We start from the raw sequence: 21172 nt of genomic DNA, 5'->3' as shown, positions 1-21172 counted from the left end.
TAATACTTGTTGTTAAAGCAGCCCTCAAGCACCTAATGTTTTCAAGGGATATTCAGAGTGTTCAAACTTTAGCCATTTGGTTGCAGTTACATGTGAACAATTGCTGAGCACACCTGTTTTTGTCGGCATACTGTTGATTATGCTGTACATTAATGAGCAATGAAAGCAATCTGTCAAACCTGTGAATATTTATATGTTACATTGTCATGCTGCATGGCCCGGGCCTCGCATGCACACACTCAGGCACATTTGCATTTACAGGCGTGCACACAAACACACACGTAGACATGAAGCAACAAGGCCCTGGAGCTGCTCGTTAAAATGGGCAGATGGCTGACTGACTGAGTGGACTGGGCCTTGGAAGCATTTTGCCAGCCGTATTCCTAATGGTAGCCTGTTAGCCCAATGGCCTAGAAGGGAAATACGAGGAGTGGGCAGAATTAACATGTGAGATGAGAAAATGGGATGGGGAAGTAGGGTAGAGCCTGTTTGTGCCCATTGTGCCAAAAAGCATACGAGCATACAAGCAACCATATTCCCACACTGTTTGGGGTTCATTTTTGGTGTGCATTTCTTGCATCATGGGATAGCTGGGTTGGCCTACTGCTGAAGCATCATTATTTCACAGCAGTGATAATCATGAGACACTCCTGTCTCTCTCTTAGCTCCTGCAGCTTTTCCCAAACCGTCCAGCTCGGCTAGCAGCTTAGCACCATAAACAGTTGGCCATAAAACACATGTTCAGTCTCTCCTCCCATGTGGATCAGGATGTATCAGTGTGACTAACTGTGTCAGGGCAATGAGCTGAAATTAGACGCCACTCACCACTCGCTGTCCACATGTGTCGACTTTGGCAGGCAAATCCGCTGCCGTAGCTTCAGCCCCTTTGTTGTGCGCGCCGTTGATAACTCTTAAGCTACTTCTTTGTGCGGAGTCATCTTTAATATCAACTTGATTCTGCTCCTGTTATTAGCTGTGCAAATATCAGTATCTTTTATGGTAATGATCTGGATATTGTCCCTCATTCAGTTCAATTAAATTAAAAGGGGTGACATTATGAAGTCTCTTGAATACCTTAGGGTTTTCCAGTTACAATGAGATATGCATAAGGTCAAGGTTATAAAGAGCTACACTGGATTGTTTAATGAATATGTAAAACAACCTCCCATTTCCTCTGTTGCAATCCCACATCCTGCATGTGTAATGAACAGTTTAAGGCCCCTTTTGCATAAAAAAATATTCACTGGTTTGATGGAAGGCTAGTAATTAGTAGCTAGGGCAAGTAAACTGTTAAGCAAGTGCTAAAATGGGGCCTTCAGGCTGAGCTTTGGGGATTAATAAACAGACATGGAAAAAATGACAGTTACAATAATCTTACTATAAAAAGTAGGTCAGGGGGAAAAAAATGGTGCAGGGACTTGCCTGATTCCAGTGTAGAGGGCATTTGTGTCTAGTGCCCAAGCTGAAAATTATGTTTGGATTTGAGTGGTGAAGCTGCTGGTAAAATAGAGCAGAGGATTATGCTTGGACCACATGTCCTCCACAGCACATTGGCTTGTTCTGGGCGCTGTCGCATCAAGAGAAAGGGTTTTATCTACAAACTGAGCGTTTATGCACGCTTATTAAACACAAGCGTTTCCACAGTCAGAAAAAAACACTTGTGCCTGCTCATTCAGGCACATACATTCAGGGGTCTTAAGTCACCCAGTTCTCGAGAGCTGGAACTGCGCTGCTGTCCATCAGCTGGCCACTACCCCGCTTCCCCCCACTTCCATGCGTCGTCCTTCCTTTTCCTCTCCCAATGTCATCCGTCTTGTGTGGGAGGAGAAGTAGCAGCCATTTTGGACTCCCTGAAGGAGACAGGAAAAAATCTCACCTCGGCTCCACCAGCACCTTCTACAATATTTGTCTCTCTGTGCCTCCTCTCAAATGATATTTATGTCCTATGCTGAGTTTGTTAAATTTAAAATTTTATAAGGACTTAACTGTCAGAGAGGAAAATAAAGCATGAAAATCTCCAATTATATCCAGTGGTGGGAAACAGGTCAGGCCTCTGTGCAGCCTGAGCAGAGATCAAGGCACAGCCCTGAGTCAAATTAATATCAGATAATGTGTATTAGAGCCGACACTTAAAACGTCTAATATAGTCTGTCTTAATTAAAATTTGCTAATTTCATCTTGTCAGTCCTTGATGCTCTTATGGGGCTCTGATTACAGAAATCTCTCAATATTAATTTTAGGCTACAAGCACCAGGTTTGAAACTAAAGAGGTAGGATGCTGGATGAAAGCTCAACATATAACCACAGATAGAACTGAGACTGAATTCACTGAGTGATCTTTCATGTGCCCTAAATCAAACTGGCATGTTTGATACCCACAGGGTGTCATCCACGGGTGAGATCCTGGTGAGGATGTTTGCCGCAAGGATTGAAGCTTAATGTGTGGCTTATATATTTATTATATTTATTTTTTTGCCATGCCATACTGTTAACTACAGGAACCCCACAGTGAGAATTCCCCCTAAGAAACCACAAGGGGTGTGTTGAATTTGGGTCAGTGTGCAGAAAAAGTTGGGTGGGTGGGTGAAAGGGGCAAAAGGGGAGGTGGAGGAGAAAGATATGGGTCTGACAAGGAGCATCTCAAAATCCACAAACCTCACAACACCATAAATCCTCATGGATTTATGTCTTTTTTTATGTGTGTGAGGCACTCTGTGTGATACGAGATGTGGAATATTATGTTACTGTAACAATATTCGAAATGTGAAAGAGTTGTTTGCTAAAGGTGTAATGTCAATCTGATTCCCCTCAGAAGATGGGACAGATGCAATTTTATGTGCTTCTCTCCACAGGGATTTATACTGAAGTAGTTATTTTGATCGGGCATGTCAAGGGGCAGCTCTTGCTCCTTACATGGAAACACAATGCTTAGAAGTGTGCTATGTTTTGCATGTTAGATCCACATGCAAAAGCAGCTGTAGTGTGGTTGCTAATGCAGGACTTCTCTTTGCTTTCTCTCCTTTCCTGTGACAATTCCACAGCAGTCCAGAGAAAACCAGGTGAGTCTCAAGAAGGACTAGTCATAGTTTCAGTTAAAATGTTCAATTCAATTAAATTTTATTTATATAGCGTCAAATCATAGCAGAAGTAATCTCAGGGCACTTTTCATATAGAGCAGGTCTAGACCATACCCTTTACAATATAAATGCACCAAAAGTTCTTAATTTCATTTAAAGTTATGTAATCTAGTAAAAATGTTTATGCATTCAGTCAAGCCAAGCAAACATGTACCAGTAATCCAGTTACATAATTTATAATTGGCATTTATTCAGTAAACAACCTGCAGAGCTACTTTATATTCACATACTGTGTTGCTCGCTTTATTAGTCAATTGTCTGTTTCAACAGAAAGTTTTCAGATGCACTTGGGAAAGCTTTGCTTTTAGTGTGATAGCCATGGTTTGCCATCATGCAAAGCATGCATAATGACAATACAACTGTAGTATTGGTGTGCTGTTCTCAAATTTCTCTGTCCCTCTCTGAATTTTTCTCCTCAAGGCCTCGCACACCTGAAGGCAGAGCAAGGTACTCTGTTCTTTTACTTTGTAGAGCTCTATTACCTTTTTTGTTCACTCACCGCCTGGCTTGGTTTTGGGGCGTAATTTTATGCTGTGTGCCTTCACTACCTGTCCGTGTGCATTTGTGTGTTGCAATGCTCCCATTGTTGCTGCAGAGAAGTGGGAGGGTTTGTGTGTGTGTGTGTTGGTGGGGAAGGGTGCACGGCGGCATGGCATGTTCCTCATCTCACCTTCGTCTCTCTCTCTCTCTCTATGCTTCTGTGTCTCCTCACCCTCGTTTCACCCAGGTTTCTGTGTATTACATAATTGTGTACTGTTCTCAGTTCCACAGCTAACATGCAGTGACACACTCCACTGTTCCTGCTCGACCTCTGCAGCGATGGGGAGGGGGCGGGGGGCAGGGAAGCAGGAGGGTGGATAAGAAAATCACTGGAATTAGGGGAGACAGCTTAGAGGAAGAAGAAGAGGGGTATGGGAGATAGAGAGAATATAAGGAACAAGAAGTGTCATGGTTAGGTACATGTAGTAGAAACACCCTAGTATCCCTTGCAATTATGTTCATATTGGACAAATCTGCAGCACACAATTTACATCCAGTGACAATGCAGGAAGTGGTGTGGGAAGGATGAAGGAAGGGTATGAAGGTTGAGGTGGTTCACGCGGGAGACCGGAGTTTGCCTCCCGTTACTGTTGCAATGTAACATTTAATGTTGCCTCTTTTTTAAACCATAGCCATTATATTCCTCTAATTGTAACCAAGTGTTTTAGATGCCTAATCTTAGCTATACCTTCATCTTAGTTTATTTGCCATAACCACAGTCTTTCTCTGACTAAACCATACCGTAGTCACCATGCGCAGATATAGAAACAAATCATTTTAAGTTCATTCTTGATCTTGGAAAGAGCAGTTGATCAAGGCTTTTAGTTATACCACATGATCTTCCTCAGCAGATGGAGTTTCCTTGGAGTTGTCATGGAATTGTAGTTTGTTTATACATAGCCCAGTATCACAAATCACTAAGTAGTTCAAATTTTCATTTCTTCCTGAGCACTTTAAGGACTTCTTATCTATGTTGGCATAAAAGTAAAGCTCCAAAGTTAATTCTTGACCTTGGAAACTGCAGTTGGCAAAACAATCTTAACTCACGGTTCATTTAGTAGTTGTTCTGGAGCTTTCAGTTGTATCACATGATTCAAAGACGTTTGCTGAATTGTCCAATATCAACAATCTCTTCTGGCGATAGGGTTTGGAAGAAAATATGAAGAGTGAGCATTGCAGAGGCGGCCTGTGTTAGGGCTCGGTCACACCAGCATTTATAACAGTGACATTTTGTACAGACATAATTTCTTTTCAATACAATCCCTAAGATCTCTGGATTTGCATGTGAACGTGAAGTAAATCCCCGCGGTGCTTTCACATAGAGTTTAACTTTGAATTTGACTAATTGTAAACCCTCTTGACAGCGCTGACCTTTGAGGTAACGGAGATAACCGGAGAGCCCAAATTTGAGAAAGCTGTTATTTTGCTTTTTACTCATGGACTTCCTTCTCTAAATAACAAGTGAGGTCAATAGAGCTTTCCTCTTCGTTTCCATTTTGCCATGAACAAAAGTAGCCATAATCAATGGTGTCCACTGCACGACCCTCAAATAGTCACCAGGCTTCAAGTACCACTTATATTAAGAGGACATACAAACGGATTTTGCTGTTCCTCTTTCTGGTGTGACCTTAGTAAAGTAATGCAATTCACCAAAAGATAAAGAAAATAGAAAATGTGTGTTAAAATTGTGAAATGTCAGTTGTTGTGTGCTGCCATGTGCGCTTCTTCCATTTCTCCACCATTTGCATGATTGTCAACATTTTGCATGAAAGTGTCAGTTGGCAGTGTACAGACTTACTGTAGACTAACAATAGCTTATCCCCACTTTTTGCTGTCTTTCTCTGGTGCTCTGCGCGGGATGACACTCTTCTCTCTTTTATCTCTACGGATCCTTTCTCCTCTCCAAAAACTGTAGGTAGAAACAAAGGTACAGCAATCCCTTTTTCCCTACTGTACTCTTATCTGCGCTGCAAGAGCTGCGTGTGTGTGTGTGTGTGTGTGTGTGTGTGTGTTGCATTTCCGCTTGTGCTGCCACTGGTTAATCATTCATTATGTGTGTTCATTAAATGTGTGTATATGCTCGTCTGTGTGTTTGAGAGAGAAAGCCACAATCAGGGGACCCAATGCTTTCGAGCTAACGAGCGCCCACATCCCCTGTTGCATGAAGGATGAGTGACAGAGTGGAGAAATGAGTAGTGATGGAAAGAAATACGGTGTCAGTACCGGAGACTAAGTGATTTTCACTTGATTATCACTGTTTAATATAAAATGACGAGACTAAGCTCTGCGTTGGATTATTCAGTGTTTTTGCAAGCAGTAAATATTAATAATAGACTGTCTATGTGAAGATGAGGCATACATGTATTTGTGTGTACACATACAAGCATTTGTGTGTGTAAGTGCTTTACTGGATGTGACAGTTTGGTGTCTGTTAAAAAGGAGCTGATTGGTGAATTAGACCTGACATTTGGCTTCATTTGAATGAGGTCACAGCAGTGGCCTGTGTATATTGCAATTGTGCAGAGAATATCCTCATTATTCATTTATCAAAGCCATGTGATACACTGTGTAGTTGTGTGTGGGCATGTGTGTTGTATGTGTGTGTGTGTGTTTGTGCCTCCTTTTTAGCTAGATGGAAGACAACAGTGAATTATGATTACCAGTTTTGATTGATATCAATTTAATTGATTGAAACGTGCCCTCAATGAGACTTGCTACAATGCTGTGTGTGAGTTGCCTGTTCACTGGGGGGGGGTGTCATTTTTTTATGCTAAAAAAACACCAAACTCCAAACTTTGGATACCGTGTATAGGTGTTACTACAGCCTCATGCCCACCACTTCTTCATGTGAATAAATCCAAAGCTTGACAGGCCTGCCTAATTACGGTTGCTGGTTGATTTGACAATCCCTGTGCTGGGGAAGGGCTCAGCGAATGCTTAGTTGTTACCATCTGTCTTGATTGATATCACGTAAAGGAAAGTTATGTATTTTCTGACTTTTGGCTGAAATGTGATGTGTGTGACCTGACTATGTTCACTCTTCTGAACAACTGGCTCTGTATCAGACCCTGCACTGTATTCCCCCTGCGGATGGGGTAAAACCAAAAACAGAATTCCCTTACACTTGTATTACATCAACATATTAGGTAGCACTACGCTGATCAGTGTGTAGTGAGGTGTCCCACAGCGGTTCAGTTGTTAGCACTGTTGCATAACAGATCAAGAAGGACCCAGGTTTGATGCACCGCTCTGGCACTTTCTACGTGGAGTCTGTGTGGGTTTCCTCTGGGTGTTCCAGTTTCCTCTAACTGTCCAAGGACATGCAAATCAGATGGACTAGGGACACCTATGGGGAATTACTCATAGGTGTAAGTGTGAATGATTGTCTCTATATCTATATTAACCCTGCAATAATACCTGAATAGGCTAATTACTCTTGGGGCCCTGGAAAGGGTAACCATGTTAAGAAAATGAATGAATAACAGTATCAGAATTGTGGCTACTTAATCAAAAATCACTTAACAGTCATTAGAGATATAAAATGAGATTACTCTAACAGACATGTAACCATAGCAATATTCAGGTTACATAACTTAATACATGACTTTTTATTTAGAAATACTAGGATCATGTGTAAAATGAGAATGTGCCTTATAGCAGGTCCCTGTGCTATTACATTCATGTCTCTGCAGTTGTGTGTATGTACTGTAAATGGCACAGTGCTCAGAGGGCACAGTAAGTGAGAGGCTGGGGATAATAGACCCGAAAGGAGTGACTAGAGAGTGTGGAGGAGGGGGCTGAAGGAGGAAGGAGAAAGAGGGAGAGAAAGACAGAAGGAAAAAGGATAGAGTGCTGCAGATGAAGCGGCCAGGGGAGCCCGTCAGTGTTGCAAAGCCACATATTTCTAATGAAAAATATGGAGCACCTTGTCATTCCTGTTCTCAAATCTTGGGCTGATGCCACATGTACCCCCAGCCATCTATCAAGAAAGTTTTTGTTCCTTACAATCAGTGAGGCCCCGATTGTTCTTGGCTCAGAGATGCAACTTTTTTTGATGCATGGCTTTGACGATATAGCAAACTTTTTATAAGCCATGGCAGTGGACCAGGGACTGTGCTCCAGTTAGCAACATTGCTCCAGTTAGCAACATGCTGCACTTCAACCTGCAGATATGTGCAGTTATTAGACTCCACCAAGGACATACACTATCTTTATTTTCAGATTTTAGTGATTGAAAGGCCCTGTTTTTAAATATGTCCAACTAATGAAGATGTTTTTCAGATCACTCGTTTTCATCTGTTTGCAAATTGAATTAATTAATTCACTGAATTTGATCTATTCTGTGCTTGGAGATAGGACACTCTTTATGTGAAATAAATATAGTGAGCCCAAGTACCAATCAAAGACCACATTTACAGCTGACATTCCGAATATGATCATACCTAGATGTGTCCAGATATCTGATCACAAGGGCTTGTGTTTGCACTCTATAGTAATTATATGTACTTGTTAGTTTACATGTTTTATGTTGAGATTGGTTATATAGTACACTAAGTATGAAAGCAGTCAAAGACGTCAACTGTTGCATGCACCACATCCAGATGTGATGTGCTAGAATCGATCACATTACAGGTGTTAAAGGGGGCAATGCAATCGCAAGGGGGCACAAGCCAGTGTCTTCTTGTGCCAGTCCCAAGTCTGGATAAATACAGAGGGTTGTGTCAGGAAGGGCATCCGACGTAAAACACATGCCAAATTAAAAATGTGAATCGTGAAAATGACTTCCATACCGGATCAGTCGGGGCCCGGGTTAACAACGACCGCCATCGGTGCTGTTGACCTGCAGGGTACCGGTGGAAATTGGATTACTGTTGGTCAAAGACGAAGAAGGAGAGGAGGAAGGTGTGTTCGTAGGCAGAGAGAGAAGAGGAAAGCTACGAATGTAGGACTGACAGTAGGGACTTTGAATGTTAGGACTATGACAGGGAAGGCCAGAGAGTTGATTGACATGATGCAGAGAAGGAAGGTGGACATACTGTGTGTCCAGGAGACCAGGTGGAAAGGTAGCAAGGCTAGAAGCTTAGGAGCAGGGTTCAAGTTGTTCTACCATGGGTCAGATAGGAAGAGAAATGGAGTAGGAGTTATCCTGAAAGAGGAGTTTGTGAGGAATGTTCTAGAGGTGAAAAGAGTATCAGACAGGTTGATGAGTCTGAAGCTGGAAATTGAAGGGGTGATGTTCAATGTTGTGAGTGGTTATGCCCCACAGGTAGGATGTGAGTTAGAAGAGAAAGAAATTCTGGAGTGAGTTAGATGAAGTGATGCAGAGCATCCCCAGAGGTGAGAGAGTGGTGATTGGTGCAGATTTCAATGGGCATGTAGGTGAAGGGAACAGAGGTGATGAGAATGTGATGGGCAGGTTTGGTCTTCAGGACAGGAACGCAGAAGGACAGATGGTGGTAGACTTTGCAAAGAGGATGGAAATGGCTGTAGTGAACACTTTCTTCCAGAAGAGGCAAGAACATAGGGTGACATATAAGAGTGGAGGTAGAAGCACTGTAGGTGGACTACATCTTGTGTAGACATTGTAATCTGAAAGAGTCCAGGGACTGTAAAGTAGTGGTAGGGGAGAGTGTAGCCAGACAACACAGGATGGTAGTGTGTAAAATGTCTCTGGTGGTGAGGAAGATGAAGAGGACAAAGGCAGAGCAGAGGACGAAGTGGTGGAAGTTGAAAAAGGAAGAATGTTGTGTAGTTTTCAGGGAGGAGCTGAGACAGACTCTGGGTGGTCAGGAAGTGCTCCCAGATGACTGGACCACTACAGCTAATGTGATCAGGGAGACAGGTAGGAGGGTACTCGGTGTGTCATCTGGAAAAAGGAAAGCGGACAAGGAGACTTGGTGGTGGAACGAGGAAGTTCAGGAGTGTATACAGAGAAAGAGGTTAGCTAAGAAGAAGTGGGACACTGAGAGGACTGAAGAGAGTAGACAGGAGCACAGGGAGATGCAGCGTAAGGTGAAGGTAGAGGTGGCAAAGGCCAAACAAAGAGCATATGAGGACTTGTATGCAAGGTTGGACACTAAAGAGGGAGAGGTGGATTTGTACAGGTTGGCCAGACAAAGAGATAGAGATGGGAAAGATGTGCAGCAGGTTAGGGTGATTAAAGATAAGGATGGTAATGTATTGACAGGTGCCAGGAGTGTGATGGGAAGATGGAAGGAGTACTTTGAAGACTTGATGAATGAGGAAAATGAAAGGGAACGAAGAGTAGAAGAGGTGACTGGTGTGGAGCTGGAAGTAGCAAAGATTAGCAAGAGTGAAGTGAGGAGGACGTTGAAGAGGATGAAGAGTGGAAAGGCAATTGGTCCTGATGACATACCTGTGGAAGTATGGTGGCTAGGAGAGGTGGCAGTAGAGTTTCTGACTAGTTTGTTTAACAAGATCTTGGAGAGTGAGAGGATGCCTGAGGAATGGAGAAGTGTACTGGTGCCAATTTTTAAGAACAAGGGAGATGTGCAGAGCTGTGGCAACTACAGAGGAATAAAGCTGATGAGCCATACAATGAAGTTGTGGGAAAGAGTAGTGGAAGCTAGGCTAAGGCCAGAGGTGAGCATTTGTGAGCAGCAATATGGTTTCATGCCCAGAAAGAGTACAACAGATGCAGTATTTGCTTTGAGGATGCTGATAAAGAAGTACAGAGAAGGTCATAGGGAGTTGCATTGTGTCTTCGTAGATTTAGAGAAAGCATATGACAGGGTGCCGAGAGAGGAGCTGTGGTATTGTATGAGGAAGTCTGGAGTGGCAGAGAAGTATGTTAGAGTGGTGCAGGACATGTATGCGAGCTGTAAGACCGTGGTGAGGTGTGCTGTAGGTGTGACAGAGGAGTTCAAGGTGGAGGTGGGTCTGCATCAAGGATCGGCTCTGAGCCCCTTCTTGTTTGCTCTGGTGATGGACAGGCTGACAGATGAGGTTAGACAGGAATCTCCATGGACTATGATGTTTGCGGATGACATTGCGATTTGTAGTGAGAGCAGGGAGCAGGTGGAGGAAAATCTAGAGAGATGGAGGTCTGCTCTGGAAAACAGAGGAATGAAGCTTAGCCGCAGTAAGACAGAATACATGTGTGTCAATGAGAGGGACCCAGGTGGAACAGTGAGGTTACAGGGAGCAGAGGTGAAGAAGGTGCAGGACTTTAAGTACTTAGGGTCAACGGTTCAGAGCAATGGAGACTGTGGAAAAGAGGTGAAGAGGCGAGTGCAAGCAGGTTGGAACGGGTGGAGAAAAGTGTCAGGTGTGTTGTGTGATAAAAGAGTGTCAGCAAAAATGAAAGGAAAGGTGTTCAAGACGGTGGTGAGACCAGCGATGTTGTACAGCTTAGAGACAGTGGCACTGAAGAAAAGACAAGAGGCAGAGCTGGAGGTAGCAGAGCTTAAGATGTTGAGGTTCTCTTTGGGAGTGACGAGGATGGACAGGATCAGGAATGAGTACATCAGAGGGACAGCTCATGTTAGATGTTTCGGAGATAAAGTCAGAGAGGCCAGATTGAGGTGGTTTGGACATGTTCAGAGGAGAGACTGTGAATATATTGGTAAAAGGATGCTGAGGTTGGAGCTGCCAGGCAGGAGATCTAGAAGAAGACCAAAGAGGAGATTTATGGATGTAGTGAGAGAGGACATGAAGTTAATTGGCGTGAGTGAAGAGGATGCAGAGGACAGGGTTAGATGGAGGCACATGATTCGCTGTGGCGACCCCTGAAAGGGAACAGCTGAAAGGAAAAGAAGAAGATGTAGAGAGAAGAAGAAGGCTTATTTTCTGCTGTGTGTTGAACTCTTAACTATACAAAACCATTTACAGTGTTCCCTTGTTGGTACAGTAAGTGTTGGTCAAGGTAGTGTGGTAATTAGCTTAGCTTATTCAAAATGATCATTTAAACATATTTTATTTTAGGCAATTTACTAAGCTTCCTACTTTTAGTACACCTTTTGTCTAAATCTGACAACCCACTTAATCCACTACTAGGACCTGCTTGCAAAGCACTGATCAAAAGCAATTCCTTAGCATATTTTCTGCTAACATAGAACAAAAACAAAGTGAAACACATTCTGACCACGGTGTCTTGTTCATGAAGGCCCATATTGCGCTCACTGACTTGTGACATCAGTATTTTCTCCCCTATGTCTAATCAATGGTGTGCTTTCAGTGGACACCTGGATGGTGTTCATCAGGGTATGACAGTTTAGCCCAAGGTCAGAGATGAGACTCTAAGCTACAGCCTGCAGGCCTTGCTGCCAGCATGACCTAATGGCTTTCCTCTGAATACAAAAACATCTACTATATGTGTGACAAAAGCTTAATGTCGCTGAGAATTTTACTTGAATGCACACACACAATGGGGAGGGACAAAATATTGGTTACACCTTGTAATAATGCAGTCCAGAGTTAATTTAAAACCTTGTTGACATGGTCTCATCAAAATGTGAGTATTATGATTACATACACTGTACATAATTATATATTGGACATTATTGCAGGCTATTGGAGAGAACTGCAATGTGCACATTGTTTCCTATAATTGTACTCACTCCCTGTACTGTAGATGATACAGAATGGTATCTCATTCTGTAATTAAACTGCCTGGACTCCAGGGTTGGACAGATACAGAGCACTGCCATAGTTGCTTTGGACATAATTTGGCAATGGGGGCAAGTCCACTTTAGAGAGCAGTAAGAGTGGGAGGGAGGGAGGGTGTCAGGACTTCTGCCTGAGTCTAATCCCCCTGTGTGAAGGCTTAGGACTGAGAACTTATTCTACACTGCTGGAGTCACTCTCCCTAATTATCCCCTCAAAGTCCTGCCGCAAAGTTCACACAGACAAGATTTTTGCTTTTTGCCTCTGTCACACTCTCTCTGTTTCTATCTCTCTTCCTCCCTCCCTCCGTCTCACTGTGTACATATATATATATATATATATATATATATATATATATATATATATATATATATATATATATAATGTTGTTCTCCCTGCCCGTCACCCCTCCTCTGACTCTGACTCCATATCTCTCAGTCTCCCTCCCTGCCTTTGTCCCACCCTATTCATCTCTGTCTGCCTCAGTATTCCAGTTAGCGGTTCTCACTTTCTCTCTCCACCTCCTTACTCTTTCTTGTGTTTCTCCAGTTCAAAGTACTGTGGACACCATGAGCCTCACATCACAGTCAGGCTCAAGATGGGAGTGCTATGCTGGTGCTTACTGCCTGTCCACAGATGCTGCCAGACTTCAGTGGGATTTATGTATAGCTCTGTCCATTCTCCTCAGAGCTTTTTAGTTAGTTTACTGGACTTTGCTAAAAAAGAAGAAAGACACTCCAGTGTATTTAGTTTGTTTTCCATTGCAAATGTGATTAAACTGTTGCTTTTCTGGAGAGTTGATGTCGAAGCTTGGAAATTGGCCAGTGGCATATAATGTTGCATTGACGTGTGTCAGGGAAGAAGAATGCATTGAGTAATAAAAACAATATCTCTGCTTCTGCTGCATTGATTTCTATCGTTTTTGCAAACTAGAAGTGCTATATTGGTGCAGTACCCTTTTTTGTGTGTATTTTTAAGCCCTAAAAACATTTGCAACAAATGCATTTCATACCTTATATCAAAGCTAATTTTTAAACCCCCGATTTGTTTATATCCATGTTTGCTAGCTTACAGCCTTCTTCTTCCTTACTTTTACTGGTGTGTCTTGGCACGTTAACAGTGGTATCAGGTATGTGTATCACACTGATGCATGCTCACACTGATGCTTGCTCATGCACGCATGACATACAAACAAAACAGTGGCCCTCATTAATCATTGCTTCATAGTGCTACTAGTGGCCAAATGCCCCCCAGGATACCTTTAATATATCAATTCTGTCCAGGTCCATTTTTACGTGAGAAAATTCAATGGACTGACACATTTTGGCCACCTTGTTGAGTTTATTTAGATGATAATCAGCCCAAATTCATTGAAGTAGTAGTAGTATCAGAATCAGAATCAGCCTTTTTGACAAGTAGTTTACTCATACATGGAATTTGCTTTGGTATTTTGGTGCAAAACAATAAACATAGTAGAAATATATAGAAAGATAAAGCAAGTACTGCAGGTCAAGAATCATACATATAAAATTGACAAGATATTAAAGATAAATATGTACAATATGACTGTTTTTGCAGGGAAGTGCAATGTGGAAAATATTTACATGGGAATGTGCAAATGTTTGCAGTATGACTATACTGTACTATAAGGGGGGGAGTGTGAGAGGCAGTGTCAGTGGGGGTCTCAGGCTTTGTTGATGAGGCCGGCTGCAGATGGAAAGAAACTGTGCTTGTGGTGTGAGGTTTTGGTCCTGATGGACCGCAGCCTCCTGCCTCTGCCCCCCCTAAGGGGAGTGTATGGAACAGTTTGTGTCCAGGGTAGGAGAGACCAGCCACAATCTTTCCTGCACGCCTCAGAGTCCTGGAGGCGTACAGGTCCTGGAGGGAAGGTAGATTGCAGCCAATCACCTTCTCTGCGGAGCGAATCATACGCTGCAGTCTGCCTTTGTCCTTGGCAGTGGCAGCAGCTTACCAGATGGTGATGGAGGAGGTGAGGATGGACTCAATGATGGCGGTGTAAAAGTGCACCATCATTGTCTTTGGCAGGTTGAATTTCTTCAGCTGCTGCAGTAAGTACATCCTCTGCTGGTCTTTCTTGGTGATGGAGCTGGTGTTCAGCTCCCACTGGGTCCTGGGTGATAACGGTGCCCAGGAAGTGGAAAGACTCCACAATGTCGACAGGGAGTCACACAGGGTGATGGGGGGCGGGTGGGGCTGGATTCTTCCTGTAATGCACAACCTTTTCCACTGTCTTGAGAGCTTTGAGCTCCAGGTTGTTCTGACTGCAGCAGGTCACCAGGTGTTCAATCTCCCACCTGTAAGCAGACTCATCCCCATCAGAGATGAGCCCAATGAGGGTGGTATCATCCATAAACTTCAGGAGCTTGACAGACTGGTGACTGGAGGTGCAGCTGTTGGTGTGCAGGGAGAAGAGCAGAGGGGAAATAACACAGCCGTGGGGGGAACCGGTGCTGATGGTCTGGGAGTCGGAGACATGTTTCACCAGCCTCACGTGCAGCCTCCTGTCAGACAGGAAGTCTGTGATCCACCTGCGGATGGAGTCAGGCATACTCAGCTGGGAGAGCTTGTCCTGCAGCAGACTTTTTATACTGTAACTATCAGGGGTGCCCCAGTAGCTCACCTGGTAGAGTCTGTCCAAGGTTTCTGCCCTCTTAAAGGAAATTTTTCCTTGCCACTGTCGCCAAATGCTTGCTCATGGTGGGATTTGTTGGGTTTCTGTAATTAATATTATGAAAAGTACGGTCTAGACGTGCTCTATAGGAAAAGCACAATGAGATAACTTCTGTTATGAATTGGCGCTATATAAATAAAATTGAATTGAATTGAAGAGTGTGAGTCCTTACCACGGCAATTCGGGTTCAAATCCATCCTGTGGCCCTTTGCTGCATGTCGTTCCCTCTCTCTCCCACATTTCCTGTCTTTCTTCAGCTGTTCCTATAAAAAAAGGCCAAAAACATAAGATAGTGGAGGTGCGCACTGTTGGAAAGAATATTGCTGCACATACTTAGAGAGAAACCCCCTTGAGTACTATAGCAACTCTGAGGATAACCCAAAATGTGTCTTACCACCGCTTCCAGTATCTCCCCCTCTCTAAACATAGTCCTTACCCTACTGACCCATGATTGCATGTTGCAAAACGAGGCATTTGTCCTTCCTTGTCCTTTGTAATGCATGAGAAAGGGACAGGCACTGTGTGGTGTGTCATCACAGGTTTGGTTTATTTGCATCCATGCAGTGTCACAGAGGCAATGGAAATGGGTTTTCCTGTTATGCCTCAGACGTTGGATTCAGAGCACCAGCTGGCACTTATTGGCCTTGGCGTGCGTTGGTCGTGCTGTTGATAAACGGCTATAAATGGCCAGACGCTCACCCTGTAATTGAGTTTAACTTTGCCTCTCCTCATTACTCAGTCTGAAACTATACCACAATCCTCGAGGTGGATTTCAAAGTTGCTAAAAATTGAGGGCATTGGTCAAATTGATTTCAGCACTGACCGGCTGCTACTCAAGCAGTCAGAAAATATGAGCTGTAAATACAGACCTTCTCCCCTACACCTGTGGGTTTCCTCCTGCAGCTCATTGTTTCTGAAAGGATGCTTGGCTGGAGTAACATTTTTTCCACGGACTGGAACAGGGGCTGCCAGAACCAAAGTTCAGAATTGTGCCTGAAAAGCGGAGGCAACAAGAAATTCCGTTTGTTTTTCAAAGCTGTATTATTAAGGAATGAAGTAGATTTTGCATTGGTTTCATTACATTTGTTACTAGAATCTGGTATTGATTGTCTCTTCTCTTCTAATTTCCTTTAGATGTTTTACCCGCTTCTATCTGTATTCTGTCTCTTTGCTGTCATTTCCTTCAGTTCTGTTTTTTCACACTCTTGTTTCTTTCTGTTATTTGGCTTTATGTTTTCCATTTAGTTTACATTATTCACTGTCATGTTATGTTCTGCTCTTTCTTGTCCCCTTCCTCCGAGCCATTTCCTGCATCTCTGGTTCCCCTGGAAGGCAGAGGTTCACAAAACATTGTCAGCTACAGTGCACAATTCTTACCCAGACAAAAACTCACTGATGCTAACCTGGAGATTGGTTGTCTTTCCCTCCTTCATTTTCTTTTTCACTCCTTTTTGGCCTTGTCCTCTCTTTACTCCTCTCCCTGTGTTCTCTCTCTCTGCTGCTGACCTCTGGGATCAACCGAGCAAAACTGATTCCCACTTTTTCACGGATCATGAGTGCGTCACTGGTTACGCAACAAAGAGATGGAGGGAGTGAGAGAGAGAAAAAGAGAGAGAGAGCGAAAACGTGAATATGTAAGTGACATATTTGTCCATCTTTATTTGCATTGCTGCTTATCACCAAAAGAATATTGCTTTTGGTTAAACCACTTCCTCAACACAATATTTAATATGTTTGCGTGAAATATTTGAGCTATCATTATCGGCTTTGCTGCTGTGTAGACATAAAATGTGCACTGTTCATACACAGTGACAAATAGAAAATCTGTTTACACATATACATAAACGTACATCTTCATAGTGGTAAATGGGAATGTGAGCTGAAACATTGTTTTTATGGCTCACTAGTCAGGAAACCTGCCATAAATGTCCAAATACACATTTCAAGTAAGAGTTAGAAAAATATAGTAAAATTAGACATTACAGTTAAAGAATATGGTTCACATGCGGGAGTAGTAGTATACTGAGTGAACACATTAGGCTGAAAACTCAGGAATGCTGTGTATTGTTTGTAAAGTGCCTGAGACCTTATGAGTAGGATTTATGCAAAGAACTAGGTTAAGATGTGGCTTGAAGGGCTGTATTGTGAGAGTCTAAGTATGAGCGCAGGAAGGCTTCGGAATATGTGGGAGCGTGTGTGTTTGTGCAGTGTTTGTGTGATTGTGCAGAGGGGTGACATGTGTAGATGTGATGGCTGCAGCCATGCATAGATGTTCACACCAGGGAGAAAAGTAAACAAACATGGCAGCAGAATGGTAAGAAATGCAGCAACCACTGCTGGAGCACACTGCCTCTTTCTCTCTTCTTCTTTCTCTCTCTGTTTCACCCTCCCTTTCTCTGTTTGTTACCTCTGCCAAGGAAGTTATGTTTTTAAGTTCTGTTTGTTTCTTTGGTTGTCTGTTGGTCTGTTAGTTTGCCCGAAATGTCAGAAACTTTGATTCTTCGATTTAGATTCCTTGGTCCAACACCTATCCATTAATAGGCCCCCCCGAAAGGCTCACATAGTTTAGTCCACTCTGGCAGTAGTGTGGACAAAAATAGTTCCTCTCCAAATGCAGTAATTGCACTGATGCTGATACTGATGCTGAGGGACTTCTGGTGAACTTTGAAGCAATCATGTAATTAAAAAAAAAAGAAGTAAACTCAGGCTACTAAAAGAGAAAAGAAGGAGCAAAATCGAACTTTGTTTTTAATTATAATGGTTAACTTGCAGGTAAATGAAGCAGCATTGCCTTCAGTTTCAAAACCTTTTATGTCCTTTTATCTTTTTTCTATATGGATTGTGCCTGTACCTTTCTAAAGTTTAAATTATGTTTCTTCTATGATGCAACAGACTGGGCTAGCAGTTGTTGGCTTGTTTAAGACCTAAAATACTGTGATGGAAATAATGTTCTATAATGTAAAACCTCATAGTGGAAGATTTAAACAGTATGTTGAGAAAAGAAGGCTGAAATATGTGGAGATTTCTAAAATTAGTTATAAAAGCTTCATTACTGGTTATCATAATAACTGCTACAGATACATGTGTTTACTTGTTGATTCCGTTTTTTGTACAGTTCTTTTAATGTGACAATGGATGTATTAAAAGGGGAAGGGGGCCACTGAGGCTGCATATGTATGTGGCTCAGATTTTTGTACCAAGCCACTGCTGTGCTTTACAAGCGTTTGTTGTTTCCTCCTACCTTGTTATGCTTCTCTTTCTTTCCCATCAATGACATAGCAACCTCCTAAGCTTTCATATCTATAGAGTCTAACATTGCTTGGCAGCACTCTTGCCAGACAGAATGTGCTTTTTTCTGACTTCAAAGTTAATTCTACATGTGTCTGTGTGAACGCGTATGTATGTTGAAGTGTAACGCTCATGCAGCATGTCTTTTTATGCTGGAAATAACTGAAGAGAAAAGTATAAGGTTGGTGAGGACCTGGTGGTCTTTTTGTCTGATCAGACCAGAATAACAGAAGTCGTACCAAACATTTCATAATCAGATGTTTTTGGGGTTGTAACACACATAATATAAGCCATTTCTTTAACCAAACATTTCCCAGGTCATGCTAAAATAGAAATATTCAGGCAATTAATATTCACTGCACAAACATCCATGCCCACGTGTTCGTACTTTAATTTGCAACAGAAAGGCTTATAATTGGATGTATCAGCGAGGAAACTCCAGCGATTGTGCACAATAGAGAGGAATTATCTACAGTTGAATTTTGTCTTTTTTTATTGTGCCCTCAATTAACTGGGCAGTTGAGATGTCTGAGACAGTCATGTGACTCAAAAGAGGCCCAGCATATGCTTAGTTATAACCAAAATTAAAGAGAATCTCTAACCTTAACCCACCCACCCCCACACCCCTCCTCAGAATGAGACATGGTAGGCGCCACATAGCAGGCAAATGCCCTTGCTCTGGTGGAGCCATTATGCAGATGATATGCTAATGAAGTCATCCGATTTGGTTCTGCTTAGGGTGTGCTGCACTGAGGGAAGATAATCAAGCACTGATCAGCTCCCAACGCTGCACTTGCTGTGTGCTCACTTGTGTGTGTTGTATATATCCTGCCATGTGAGCGGTTCTGTGCTGGTTGGCTTTTGGAAAGAGAAAATATGTTTGGGTGCACATGAATGTTCATGTGGTGGTGAATGTCGGGGTCTGTATTTATTTTTGGTTGTTCTTTGTGCTTAACACATGAAGTGGCTTCTTTGTGAGCTGTTTTCAGATTGAACGCTCTCTTACTTTGGAATAGAAATTGCACTTGGAATGGTGCTGTCCAGGGCCGTAGCCAGGATTTCATAAATACTGTGGTCATGAGCCCAAGTCACCCCCCACAGCCTTTAATATTTTTGGATTTTCCATATTTATCTATTCAATTAACTGCTCAGTTATATTTTCTGTAAATGTTATTTCCCAAAACAAAAGTCTAGGTATTGAAACTTAATACATTCTGAATGACAACCAAAATTCGCCTGTAGAATCAAAAACTTTTGTCAAGTATCAAAAGTTGGTATCACTTGGTCAGATTCTTAGGCTCTTTTACATATTTTTAATAAGATATTTCCTGATTTAAACAGGATACTTGTATAACTTTACACTTTATTGTCTTCAGGGGTAACATTATACTTTAACCTCCCTATTAACCATTTATAAGCAGTATATACACATTATAATATGGATTTAAGCAGATATAAGTGTTCATTGGTGCATTTGTCAACAATCAACTTCTCCTGTGGGCACCTATAAGTGGACGCTGTTGTATAAACGGATAATGAATGACAATATAGTAAAACACAAAACACACTTGTAATTCTACAAAATATGTTTTCATAGGATAAATTATAATTGTTGACAAATACTGTAGATTAATACACACTCAAAAATGTCCTTATATCTGCATACAACTATATTATAGTGGGTTATAAACCATCTATTAAATGCTTATATAGTTATATACATAGTTCTTTTCCCCAAAGTTAGGCATCATATAGGCACTGATTTCAATACTTTTGTACTTTATTCATGTATTTTTTTTTTTGCCTAAGTGTAGTCAAATTTAAGTATATTGAGTCTAAACATACTGGAATCAGCCTGTAAAATGCCCACCATGTGTAAGTTTTAACTCTAGAATGTAAATTTCCCTCCAAATTCCCACAAAAAATACAGAGGACATGACCTCAGTGTCCTCAGTGGTAGCTACCTCCCTGGACTTCTATTATAAGGCTCTGATATTTATTTATTTATTTTTTATTGCTCAGTTGTAGGAGATGCTTCTGCTACTTCTGTCTCTTGATTATTTGTGTAATTTTTCTTGCTCCTGACTTTGCTTTCTTCTGTCCTCTCTTTCATCCTCCTGTCCTTTTTCTCCTGCTCATTCTCTTGTCACTCTTTCCCCCTTACCCATTAGTCACACAGTCGTTCCTCTTATTTGGCTATCAGACAGTCATCAGTTCACTTTACATTTTCTCCCTCCACATCTTTCTTTCTACCCCCTCTTTCGCTTCATCCCTTCCTATGTAAAATTTGAAAATAGTAGTTCTCTCATAATTAAATCATCTATCTCTCCTTTTTTCATCTCTTTCTTGATCTCGCTTCCATTTTGCCCAGTTCAGTTGAAGTTCAGTGCTGTTTTGTAATACTCCCCTTCCCCACCCTGCGTCTGTCCCTCGGTCCCCTCTTCCACTGCGCTACCTGTTCCCAATCCACTCTAGTCCTAGCCCTGACACTCCCTGAAGCCTTAAGTAAACAAACCATCATTTCACTCTTTTATCTCTTCTCTTTTCTCCTTTTTTTAAAATTTGAGTGTAGCTGAGCAGATAATGGATTCAACTTGCATGTTTTTGTAGGCAAATCTCAAAGCATCGCAGCACACCCATTAACCCCTATTGCCTCAGCGCCTGACTGGGGGTCCTCTGAGAGACTCACAGAAGCATTTGATAGCGTTTGATCATCTTCTTCCCTTTCAGCGGTGTGCATGTGTGTATTTGTGTGTGTGTTGCTCGGATTAACACATCCTATTGATCTCCACTGCCCCGCGCTTGCACAGTCTGACAGATCTGCAAGAGGCAATAATTAGTTGTGTAATTGGCTGATCATTTGCACGGAAATATGCTGAGCTAGCACACT

At 42.2% G+C, this 21172-nt stretch overlaps 1 protein-coding gene across 13 annotated transcripts in view; it reads left to right on the top strand.

Annotated features, from left to right (window-relative positions):
• The window catches only part of nrxn3b (neurexin 3b), a 280052-nt gene that overhangs the window by 7678 nt on the left and 251202 nt on the right, over nt 1-21172 (top strand). For 11 of the 13 annotated variants that reach the window (XM_044168844.1, XM_044168842.1, XM_044168845.1 and 8 more), the window contains exons 3-5: nt 3042-3059; nt 3558-3584; nt 5593-5604. In XM_044168844.1, coding sequence (XP_044024779.1) covers nt 3042-3059; nt 3558-3584; nt 5593-5604 — 57 coding nt within the window. The remainder of the gene's footprint in view (nt 1-3041; nt 3060-3557; nt 3585-5592; nt 5605-21172) is intronic. The other 2 variants (XM_044168835.1, XM_044168836.1) reach the window with 2 other exon arrangements.

The sequence above is a fragment of the Siniperca chuatsi genome, linkage group LG16 (assembly GCF_020085105.1).
Source record: "Siniperca chuatsi isolate FFG_IHB_CAS linkage group LG16, ASM2008510v1, whole genome shotgun sequence".
NCBI lineage: Eukaryota > Metazoa > Chordata > Actinopteri > Centrarchiformes > Sinipercidae > Siniperca > Siniperca chuatsi.
This window is presented reverse-complemented; position numbering and strand designations above follow the sequence as displayed.